At 35.7% G+C, this 13450-nt stretch overlaps 1 protein-coding gene across 15 annotated transcripts in view; it reads right to left on the reverse strand.

Moving 5' to 3' along the window:
• Nuak1 (Nuak family kinase 1) overlaps positions 1-13450 on the reverse strand; it is a 137172-nt gene that overhangs the window by 62821 nt on the left and 60901 nt on the right. For all 15 annotated transcript variants that reach the window (XM_067088591.1, XM_067088588.1, XM_067088586.1 and 12 more), the window contains 4 exons: positions 5502-5608; positions 775-853; positions 496-616; positions 155-306 (listed from right to left, as the gene is read on the reverse strand). In XM_067088591.1, coding sequence (XP_066944692.1) covers positions 155-306; positions 496-616; positions 775-853; positions 5502-5599 — 450 coding nt within the window. In that variant the 5' untranslated portion in view covers positions 5600-5608. The remainder of the gene's footprint in view (positions 1-154; positions 307-495; positions 617-774; positions 854-5501; positions 5609-13450) is intronic.

A 13450-nucleotide genomic window follows, 5' to 3' on the forward strand; every position in this document is an offset into this window, starting at 1 on the left:
AATGCCTTGAACCAGGCTTTACACCTTTTAGTAACCTTAATTGTGCCCTGTCAAAGTCTGCATGATAATAAATTCAGGCCCTTTAGTCACAATCCATAAGAATGCACAATACGCACATTAATCTAGTACTACTACTACTCATGATCATCTTTACCTTATGGCAATAGTAAGTAGCCGATGCAACATGCCGGAACACCCTGCGTGCCTCCTCTTCAGAAAGAACCTTCCTTTCGCTCAGGTAGTCGTAAAGTTCTCCTCCAGCTGCGTATTCCATCACCAACACCATCTTCTCGCGGTTTTCAAAGACTGGAAGAAAAGACCCTCTCCTTAGAAAAACGCCTTATGGCTTCAGGATGGAAATGTTTGCATCTCGAATATTTTGTGAGTTGTTACTTGAGAGAGAGAGAGAGAAATACTCACTAAAACTTGCGACCAAAATATGAAATCAAGTTTCCAACACATGGGTATCCATGCACGACGATGCTCCACACTCACCTTCGTATATATGGATGATTTGCGGATGCTGAACGGATGACATAATTTGGATCTCTCTTCTGATGCGGATGAGGTCCTGCTCTGTTTCGATTTTGGCCTTCTTGATGGTCTTGATCGCAACCTGCAAAAAATAAAGAAGGCAGTGGGAGAGGAGGTCGTACACGATAGGAACGTCAGAAACCAGGCATATTCACGATTTCCTTTTGTCACTGAACTGAATGACGAGAATTTCCAAGGATTCTAAAAACGAGCAACTTTGCACAATTCTGAGGCCCTTACCTCCTGTCCAGTCTCCTTGTTGACAGCCAGCTGGACCTTTCCGTACGTTCCTTGGCCCAATTTTCTGATGATGTCGAATCTGGTTTCAGGAAAGAAAGGATACATTGATGACTCCTCACTGAAGATATTAAATATATAAAGTTCTTCGTCACTGTCTAAGAACTCAGGTGCGCATATGAGAGTACAGAAATGATTCGTGAGCAGTTAAAAAAATATTCAAAAAAACAATATGCAAACTCCTGCCGTAATGTATAATTGTATAAAATTTATAGCTGCGGATGTAGACAAAGTGAGAAACATGTCACGGTTTCATCCACAAAATCATATCAAGTTTCCGAAATTACAGTAATAATCTGTCCAGTATGCTTCTGAGAATAACAAGGAATATCTGAAATATTACCAATACAGTGCTGCAGTAAAGAGTTTTTTCTGGTGAAATGTTATGTGCAAGAGCCCTAGACTTTATCAGATACTAACCATCATTGTATTATCACATTTTTTCCCTAATATTCAACGCGTGAATGAAAGTTGTATTTAACATTGCAATGATTCAAACAGTTATTTGAAGAACAGTCTATATCTGGTGAAATTCCATGTACTTTACCACAAGAGAAATAATAATAATAATAATAATAATAATAATAATAATAATAATAATAATAACCTCAACAGAATCTAACTGCCTCTTCTGTCATAATAATAAATCACTTATGATTTAGTGATTTAGCAGCTACATATGAACATAGCAGTGACAGCTTTCTTAAAGTTTTCTATGGAACCACTCTTCATGAGGTACACTTCTTCCACGCCAATTTCTTTCCTCTCTCTCTCTCTCTCTCTCTCTCTCTCTCTCTCTCTTTCTTCCACGTCGTTTCTTCCTCAGGGGACGAAAGGATGATTAAGGAAAATCTCTGTCAACAGTCCACCGTCGTCTGGTTCGTCGATTCTCAGGTCGGGCGGGAGATTCGAACGGACCGATTTGCTTCGGGGTCTGTTAGGCTCATTCGCTCACTCTAGAGTAGTTGGGACCCACTGTCGTATATATACGTGTGTGTGTATGTGTGGTTTATAAGTTACAATGCCCTTTGATATGAAACTCGTTCAACCTCGGATTAAACACACGAGGGAAATTTTGTAAGTGTTGAGCGCCACCGAGTGACGCCATCAACTTATACCTCTCTCGACAGCCTACTAATGGTAGCGTCAAGGTCCTTTAATATGCGGTGGTTCGAGTCGCCCTGGTCCCGGATCGCTTACCGCTTACAAATTCGATGTATATTCCCAGCTTAAATTCCATTTGTAACTTAATGCTTGTGAATGAAAAATTGATATTAAAATTCGACATTTGTAACTTAATGTTTATGAATGTAAAAATGCCATGATGTATGTGACAAAATATATTATATATATATATATATATATATATATATATATATATATATATATATATATATACACACACACACACACACTTCTGTTACATTTCCATCGACCTCGACTCGCGTCTCTGACCTAGAATTGTCTTGTGACAATTCCTGAATACAAAATGGAGCCAAAGTAAGGACTCAGATAAAAAAATAAGATGACACTCTGTTAGGTTACGAAGACATCCGTAACACCTCCTTTCCGATTCAACACACCTGTCGCAGGTCGTCAGCCTCGAATACTCTCTCTCTCTCCATACTCTCTCTCTCTCTCTCTATATCCATATATATATATATATATATATATATATATATATATATATAAATATATAAAATATAGATTTGTCTAGCGTATGCACAGGCTTAATACATACGTGTATATTACAGTGTATATGAATCTTTCTAATTATGCAATTCTATACGAATGTATAAACATAGATGGACGCACATAGGCGTTAAGTATTAACTTTATCGCCCTGTACGTAATTATTACATAATCGTTATAACTTCGCTCTGTTACTTTATTTACATAATTACATAAGCTTACATGATTCGGCCGTCCCACTCTCTCTCTCTCTCTCTCTCTCTCTCTCTCTCTCTCTCTCTCTCTCTGTTTCTTTTCAGTATCATTTTACATATAGCACGCAATCTCAATCTCTCTCTCTCTCACTTTCTTCTCAGTATCAAATTACATCCAGCACGCAATTCTGTCTCTCTCTCTCTCTCTCTCTCTCTCTCTCTCTCTCTCTCTCTCTCTGCAGCTGCCCCTACAACATAATTGACGACAGTAACATCAAGCGACTGGGCCAAATACCTGAAACAGGGTTTTTAGCCAATTTGCTCCCATTTCACGCCCACACCCGCCCACCCCTGAACCCCCTGTTCTCCAACATCCCTTGCTTATAAGCACGACACCATCTCCAACACAGTCTATGGGTTGCAATATTTGACTGCCTTTCTTTATTTTAAATTCCTATTCGTCTTTCTTCTTATCATCAGGAAATTTTGATTTTCCTAAACTTTTTTCTTTTTTTCAATTGGAGCTTGCTTCTCTTTCAGCGGGACAACTTGACAACCGATGAACCAATTCTCGTCAAATTTACGCGGAATGGTTGGCTATGGATCGAGAAGAGAATACAGAATTTAGGTCAAGGGCCAAGCGCTGGGATCTATGAGGTCATTCAGCGCTTAAAGGGAGATGGACTGTAAGAAGGTTTGAAAGGTGTAACAGGAGGAAGACCTCGCAGTTGCACTCTGAAACAATTGTTAGGAGAAGGTGGAAAGATCCGATGGAAGAAAGAAAATATAAACGGAGTTACAGTAAAAGGAATGAAAGAGGGTGAGGCTAGGGGCCGAAAGGACACCGCGAAGACCCTTAAGTACCGCCTACAGTGCACCACGTGAGGTGCACTGGTGGCACTGCCCCCATACGGGGCTATGGCTCAAAAACCAATTATCAAATTTTCTATGACAATCAAGACCAATAATTGAAAACAGGGACATTCAGAAGGGGGGGGGGATGTACTCTACCGATCCCCTTACGATGTCTGTCACGAGATATGAGACATCTTGGGTGATGTCACCCAAATAAGATAAATTCTGCGACCATAAAGTGACATCAGTATTACTGGGAAAATGCGTCACCCGCTGAAGTTTAGAAGTCGCTGAAGCAAAACCTAATGATTATAATAATAACAAGAAGTGGAATCTAAGCGTAAAGTTGCTCGCAGAGCCATAATTATGAGCAAACGCATTTCACAGAATTAACAGTCGCGGAATTGTTTGCAGACGAATTCTCGAGACAATCCCCTTAGATTTCTTTATAGAATTGGTGCAATTATCGTTGCATAATTAGAGAGCGCTTACCAGACAGCAATTACTGCGTGACTCAAGAATAACTATGCAACAATCACTGCCATATTCAACCAATTACTGAATAATAAATACAAGTAAAAAATGCGCCGAAGTTCTTCGGCACAATCGAGTTTTCTGTGCAGTGTACAATGCTGTATGAAACTCGGCCACGGTCCGGGTGGTGGCATCAGCAACGGCCCATGAAACTCTTAGTCGCGGCCATGAATCTCAGCCACGGTCCGGTGGTGGCCTGTGCTTTTGGTACGATATCGGTTCCAGACGCACGATCATGTATTTAACCTTAAATAAAAATAAAAACTACAGAGGCTAGAGGGCTGCAATTTGGTTTGTTTGATGACTGGAGGGTGGATGATCAACATACCGACTTGCAGCCCTCTAGCCTTAGCAGTTTTTAAGATCTGAGGGCGGACAGAAAAAGTGCGCACAGACAGACATGGACGGCACAGTAGCTAAAAAAAGGGGTAGGAAATCTTACTCTCTCCCGAGAAGGGAAACTTTCTTTGTGAACTTTCCGGTCGCCGTGGAACCATAAAGTTTTAAAAGCCGTGTTGGCACCGGAAGATTTTGGCGCTAAAAAAGGGAAGGTTTTTTCCTTTCCCGCTTTCTGGCTGTTTAAAAATGGTCAATTTTTTCGTAGTTTTTCTTCTGGTTTGTTTCAGAACGATCCATTACAACGATTCATCATTTTAGTTCTTGGAATATGGATGGGAGAGAGAGAGTCTTGATTCGCGTAAGCGGACAGTTCCAATAATGTAGAGACAGAGCGTCAGAAATTCTCCACAATGATTCTTTGGTCCAGTATTAAGGCAACTGAATCAGAAATCAGAGGCATTATTATCATTATAAAGCTTAACAAAACCACATACTTACATATTTTTGTACTGGGGACAAGTATAACAACAACAACAACAAATAATAATAATAATATCTTTGCACTGATAATGACCACTATGATAATAATACAAACATAAAAAAATAATGAATCAACCATAAAAAATAAATTTAAAGATTGATTTTTCCTAAACACAACAATAATAATACTATAACTTTAAAGAGTTACCCAAAATCTACTCCCCTCAGTAAGAGTTATAGCCTTTTTTTTTAAATAAAACACTAAAACACTAATAATGCTAAATGTATCAATAGCGAAACTATAAAAAAATTAATGACACTGACCTTTTCACTACTAACAAACTTATTCTTAACACAACCACAAAAACAACAAATAACAAAACATAAAAAAATAACAAAAAGAAGAAAACAACAAAACATCTGCAAAATCAATGGACAACATAAAATCAACAAAAAAAAACAAATAACAAAAAAATCAACAAAAACAAAGTACACAAACATATAAAAAACAGATAACAAAAACATATAAAAGAGACAAATAACAAAAACATCAGCAAACACAACAAGAACACTCACCTTTGTTTGAGCTTATGCCTATGGGAGTGGAGGCGAACGCCCGCTGTGTTCTCCATCCCCCCCATGATATTGTTGATGGCTCCCTCTGACACAACCATCTTGTCGGACTGTGGGAAGAAGAAGAAGAAGTAGAATTAGATTAATGTGGATAAGATCACTAACATTGGATTGGATTGACAATTCGCCATTATACAGATTAAGAAAGCAGAAAGGAAGGTGTATCAATAAATATTCATAAAATTCACAATTATAAAGCTTAAGAAAGGAGAAAGGAAGGCGTATAAATATTTATCAAATTGACAATTATAAAGTTTATGTGCACGTCACGAGCAGTAATTTTAACGGATACCCATACACATATTCGTTTATTTTAATATGAATAAATGTGTATATATATATATATATATATATATATATATATATATATATATATATATATATATTATTGTTTATATATATATAAAATAACCACAATATATTTAATTTCTCCATTTCTTCAAATTTTTGATAGTTTCACCAAAAGCCTAAGATCCACATCTACAGCCTAATGAAGAAATTCTGACCTCATTCTGATATATCGAATACGGGTTCGAATCCTGCTACGGACGTCAAAATTTCTTCATTCGGTTCTCCATTTGGACCTTAGGTTTTGTAGTGACAAGTGTATCGAAAAAAAATAAGAGGGTATTGTGGTTATTACAATTACACATTTGTCTGGTAAACAATGAAAAAAAAAAATATTGTATTATATATATATATATATATATATATAATAAATTATATATATAATAAATAAATATGATTCATTTATATATATATATATATATATATATATAAAAACAAATACAAATATGGGGTGCTGCAAAGGCACTCCATTGTCTATTTTGTCTTTATTTATATATATTATCAAGTTCCATATTTTCGTGATTCATTTACACATACATATATATATACATACATACAAATACATATCTATCTATCTATCATTATATATTCATATATATCTATACATATCTATCTATATATATATATATATATATATATATATATATATATATATAGTATATATATATTATATATATATATATATTATATATATATATATATATATATATATATACATTCATATAAAAATAAACGAATATGTGTATGGGTAACTGTTAAGAATTACTGCTCGTGGTGTGCACATAAATAACGCCGTTTACATATCAATGTTTGTACACAAATTATTCATTAAACACAGCGTTTATAAAAATCCAACCTGTCAATCAAAGAACCTTCTTCACTAAAGGAATAACGGTAAAGGAAATTGAACAATTACACACCACACCACGACGAAAAACCCCTTGCAAAAAGTTTTAAGAGGAAACAAGACGTTGCAAGTAAAAAATGCGCCGTAGTTTCTTCGGCGCAATCGAGTTTTCTGTACAGCCGCTACAGCGTGTAATCAAGGCCACCGAAAATACATCTATCTTTCGGTGGTCTCGTATAATGCTGTATGAGCCGCGACCCTTGAAACTTTAACCAAAGCTCTGTGGTGGCCTACCCTATATCGTTGCCAGAAGCACGATTATGGCTAACTTTAACCTTAAATAAAATAAAAACTACTGAGGCTAGAGGGCTGCAATTTGGTCTGTTTGACGATTGGAGGGTGGATGATCAACATACCAATTTGCAGCCCTCTAGCCTCGGTCGTTTTCAAGACCTGAGGGCGGACAGACAAAGCCGGCACAATAGTTTTCTTTGACAGAACACTAAAAACGCAAGAGATCTGTACAAAAGCAAACGCAAAGCCTGCCAAATTCCGTCAATATGTAATCAAGGTAAGAGACGGGAAGGGGCCAAATTTCCACCTGAGTTTCACCTGAGATCATTAAGATGCCCCAGGTAATCATGGCTAGCCTCGTAAAGTGCTACTTCTCCGTCTCCTTACGAGATATCCGTTCCTCTCTCTCTCTCTCTCTCTCTCTCTCTCTCTCTCTCTCTCTCTCTCTCTCTCATAGAGAGATAATGTTTATGTACATGTATATACAAATGTATATACAGTATATATAAAACATATAGCCTGTACATGTCACTGTTATTTTCAATTGCCTTTTCAAATGCATTATTTAATGGTATTGTGCTTGAAACAAGAAGTATTAGAAGCTATATACAATGTAATATCTACAAAAAGGATTCCTAACAAACAACAAGCATTTTGTACATATACTACTATATATATATATATATATATATATATATATATATATATATATATATATATATATACATATATATATATATATACATATGTATATATAAGTTTGTCTGTGGGTATTTTCATCACTTATACAAGCGTGACTTTCTCATATTCACAAATATTAAGCCACAAACACCGTTTAATATTCAGTTCAATACATCTCGGGAATAACTTACACGCAAAGGGAATTATAATTGATAACTGCTTCGTCACTGGCAGGATTCGAATCAGGTGACGAAGCACTTAATAATAATAATCATCATCAGTATTAAAATATTATAATTTCCCTTGGGTGCAAGTTATTCCAGAGGTATAGTGAATTGGATATTAAACGATATTTGTGGCTTAATATTTGTGAGATGTGTGTGTGTATATATATATATATATATATATATATATATATATATATATATATATATATATATATATATATACATATATACATATATATATATATATATATATATATATATATATATATATATATATATATATATATATATATATATATATATATATATACAATCTATTGCATCCAGTATAGGAAACAATTAATTACAGATAGAATGAGAGAGAGAGAGAGAGAGAGAGAGAGAGAGAGAGAGAGAGAGAGAGAGAGAGAGAGAGAGAGAGAGAGAGAGAGAGAGAGAATTTCTGGTGTTTGCTCTCAACACAGCCTTAATTGGGCAAACCATCTACTCTACACCAACGTCATAAAGCTTCAACAAATGAAGAGTGAATCCCTTTATTGTTTTTGTACAAGAGAATAATAAGTAGCTTCTCCTGCAGCTAAAAATACAGAGTTTATGAAAGACTGCTTTCACCGCAACACAAACAAATTATCGGTAAACACAAAAAATGGACCGACTCCGAACTATGAAAGGTTCTGTTGTGAATCTAACCTTACCGCCAGCACCCGTCTCTCTCTCTCTCTCTCTCTCTCTCTCTCTCTCTCTCTCTCTCTCTCTCTCTCTTTCACATTCTTGCGTTTGTGTCTGTGTCATGTTACTTTTAATTCATGAATCTTTATTTGCATTGCCTATGAGTGGTATGTATTAATAATAATAATAATAATAATAATAATAATAATAATAATAATAATAATAATAATAATTATTATTATTATTATTATTATTATTATTATTATTATTATTATTATAACAAAAATAATAAAAACCGTAATAATTATAATAATTAGTTATAATTAATTATTATTATAAAAATAATAAAAACCATAATAATAATAATAATAATAATAACAATAATAATAATAATAACAATAATAATAATAACGAAAGTCACCACACAATAAAACGTGTAACAGGCGTGTGGCAATAAACAATATTAACATCAACGACAGCATTAATATTAATAACATTTATTTTGAGATCCCTCGCGCACAAAACTGACATACAAAACAGTACACTCACATAAGAACAACCTTCACCAAAGTCAGCAGAGTGGACGTCATGAGAACTCTCTCTGTTTTGTAATAATAGATTCATTCAGCTGCATAACTAAACTTATATTGCAGGCGAGAGTGACGGTGCGGCACAGAATTGCGAATTTTGCCTGATTATTCACTGAATGAATTCGTCTGTTGTATATATAAATAGACTTTGTGTTTAGTTACTTTAACTGAATGCATAGTTATTTCTCTCCATTTAATCTAAATATATACTGTATATATATACACACAAGCACACATACACCCACAATATATATACACACACATTTATATTATACCAACCTGTACACCCGACCCTGTCCCGTATAAATATTTCAAACCAGAGTGATACAATCACGCAGTGCCTCAATCAACACCTGTTTCAAGGTGAACTCGGAGCACAAGTGCAAATCCATTGGTATTTTCCTCTTCTCCTTTTCCATTACTGGGAACTGATGTCCACTTTGGGGGCCGTTCTAAAGGTGAACTCCTAAATTACTTTTCTTAGTGCGTCTATTACTACTCCTACTACTACTACTACTACTGCTGCTAAATGAAAGATTATCTATATGACTTTCTTTAATGGTAATATGAAATTTAGTTACAGTCTGAAGAGCTGTTAAAAAGACAAATATCTATTATTACTTCTACTATCACAACAAAATTTAATACAGCAAAAATTCAATAGTATATTCCAAAAATAACGGGATGACTCTCAAAGCAGCCTCTCTCTCTCTCTCTCTCTCTCTCTCTCTCTCTCTCTCTCTCTCTCTCTCTCTCTCTCTCTCTCTCTCTCCTCAAAAGGTTGAGAGATAACACTGACGTGTATGACTTTATAAATATCAATATATGGCATATGACATTCTCTCTCTCTCTCTCTCTCTCTCTCTCTCTCTCTCTCTCATTCTCTCTCTCTCTCTCTTCTCAAATGGTAAAGAGAGAGAAGACTGACTTTAATACTCAAATGGTAGAGAGAGAGAAGACCGACTTTAATACTTTACCAATATATAGCATATGACATTCACTCTCTCTCTCTTTCTCAAATGGCAGAGAGAGAAAACTGACTTGCAATACTTTGTAAAGATATAGCAAATAACATTCTCTCTCTCTCTCTCTCTCTCTGCAAACCCAGCCCGAATTCCCATAAGCCCAAGGCAGCGAGCACAGGACGCAACCCATGCCGATTCTTTTTCACCTTATATCGATCTAAACCTCCCTCAGCATGCACCCCCACGCCCAGAAGCACCGGCGGCAGCAGCAACCCTGCGGAGCATGAAGCGAAGATCTGCATCCTAAGTGATGTTATCTGAAATCCTAACATATATATACAGCCTCCTATCACGTGTTGGGTCTTCGCCATCTTCCTTCTTCTGCTCACGGGGGATGACAGTTGTCTATAGCGTGTCGATATTGTCTGATCCTTTCTGGTCACTATGGTGTAAATATTGCCTCAGGATAGAAGAAGAAGGGCCTCATTTAATCATCATGGTTTATGGGGTGTCGGTGCTATTCTTGTTTATTCTCCTGTTCTCGGGTAATGGCTGTTGTCTAATCTTGTCTGATACTGTCTGGACATTAAGCGAATATGTAGCCATCGGATAAGAAGACGTCTAATTTTAATTATCATGAGATGGATGAAAAAAAAAAAAAAAGTTCTAATCTAACCTAACACAGTTTCCTCGTCACCTGGATATTGAAGGTCCGCATCGTGAGATGGAAGGTGATGAGAGAATATAGATATTAGGCCAAAGGACAACCGCTGGGACCTATGAGGTCATTCACCGCTGACAGGGGAAACTGACAGCAAGAAGGTTTGAAAGGTGTACCAGGAGGAAAACCTCAAAGCAGTTGCAATATGAAACAACACTGTTAGGAGAGAGTTAAGGAAAGTAAGGTGGAAGAAAGGGAATATGAACGGAGGTACAGTAAAAGGAATGAAAGGAGTCAAAACCATTAAAGAGCGTCAGAGCAGAAACACTGGTGAAGATTTCTTTGCAAAAAAGGACAGGCATTTCTTCAGACAGAAGGAGCCACGTGCCAACAGAACCGACGCAGCCCTTCAGCGAGCATTTTCTGGTCTCGTGGCGGACTAAAAATAAAAAAGTACCTTGCAATGTGGATCATTGTTGCAATGGTTGCAATGCGGGGAGAAACGTCAGCGCTTCTTATCAGTTATGATCCTGTCGTGAAATCGAAATGTTGGAATTTCTCTCTCGATGGCGGTTGGAACTTATTATAATAAATATATCAAATAATATCCTTTAATAATAGTTATATTAATACCTATATATTTCAGTAATGTGTACAATGAACTTATCTTTAGATATGCGTTGTGCTAAAACTTATCTTTCTATAATATATCAAATAGGATCCTTTGATAATAGTTATATTAATATCTATATATTTCAATAATGCGTACAATAAAAATTATCTTTCGATAACATCGCAGCTACGTGAACACTTACATTACAGCAACACTTGTATGAAAATGTATCATTCGATAATATCCGTATTGAAGTTTCTATGTCTATAATAACTATTAAGTCAAACAGTGCTTTAGCTGGTGGCTACAGTAAAATTCACCTAACAATAACAGCCGTATGAAAACTTCTCTTTGGATAAGAGCTATGTTAAAACTTCAGTTCTGATAAGAGCTATGTTAAAACATGTTTCCTTCAGAGGATGTGCAATTGGAACTTCTTCAGAGGTCCAAGTGGAGGTTCAATGTATTACTACCCTAGTACTATTCGTCTTGCATTTTAACACGTTTTTATCTATTTGTTAATTTATTTATTTATTTATTTATTTATTTATTTATCTGATAAGTGAGATGTATTCTTTCTGTATTCCCCTTTACCTCTTCTTAATTCTTCCTAATGAACACCTTAATATTCTTTGGAAACTTGAATTTCAAGTCAATGGCCCCTGTGGTGGGCTTGTTCCATATGAATAAACTTTCATCTTCTGAATAATAATAATAATAATAACAAAATCTGTTTCACTGCCAGCATATGGAAGGCCAAAGATATCATTTACCCACAGTTATTGAAAAGGTCAATCTGCATTATAGTTACTGCACGCAGATGCACTAAACACCTAGAGTTACTGCTACGATTTTGACTATACATATTGAAAATATTAATTGTAGACACTAAACTGATCTTCATTAACCACAGATACTGTATGTAGATTAGATTATTATTATTATTATTATTATTATTATTATTATTATTATTATTATTATTATTATCCAGTAGATGAAACCTATTTATACGGAACAAGCCCACCATATGGGGCCACTGACTTGAAATTCAAGCTTCCAAAGAATATTAAGGTGTTCATTAGGAAGAAGTAAGAGGAAGTAAAGGGAAATACATAAAGAAGAGATCCCACTTATTAAAAAAAAAAAAAAATACATTAACAAATAAATAAAAGTTAAAAATGTATTAAAATGCAAGACGAATAGCATTAGGGTAGTAATGAATTGCATTTTCGCTTGAACTTCTCAAGAAGTTCCAACTGCGCGCCATCCTCTGAAGGGAGACCGTTCCACAGTCCAACGGTGTGAGGAATAAAGGACCTCTGGAACTAAGATTTGTAGAGACATGTTTATGAGAAAGATCGTAAAACAAAGAAAAGGGCAGAGAATTCCGAATTCTAGAAGCCAACGGACAATAAAAAAACATGACAATGAAATCAGTGTCTAAATGGGGTGGCCTAGATTTCTGTTGCAAATTGTATGCTTTAATATATAATTATATGTGCGCGCTTGGGCCCAAATTTAAACACAGTGAATTGTGTATATGCACACACACAAATGTACAGTAAACATACATAATGTATACAGAATATACATATAGGCATACAATAAATATATACAGTATATATGTTATGTGTGTGTATAACACCTACACGCCTTTTTCAGCTTAGCCTAAGAGGCGGCTGGCTTCAGAAGGTATTACCTTTCCAGTTTTCAAGACTATATGTATATATATAGCATGGGGTTGCTACCACATGTCTATTTTCGCCGTCGCTGCGACAAACCACAGCTGACAAACTACCAAGTACATATTCCCTCTCTGGGTCAAAGGAGGCACAATGGAACTTAACAAACAGTGCTTGAAACTCTCTGTCACGCCAGATATCGCCGAATGCCTCAAGAAAATGATAAAATGGAAACCGGAAGTAGCCAGAGAATTCCAAAGCTAGACAGTACACGAAAAATAAGTCGAAGAAAGTGTCTCCAAACTATATAAGACG

Source organism: Macrobrachium rosenbergii, chromosome 45 (assembly GCF_040412425.1).
Source record: "Macrobrachium rosenbergii isolate ZJJX-2024 chromosome 45, ASM4041242v1, whole genome shotgun sequence".
NCBI classification, from domain to species: domain Eukaryota; kingdom Metazoa; phylum Arthropoda; class Malacostraca; order Decapoda; family Palaemonidae; genus Macrobrachium; species Macrobrachium rosenbergii.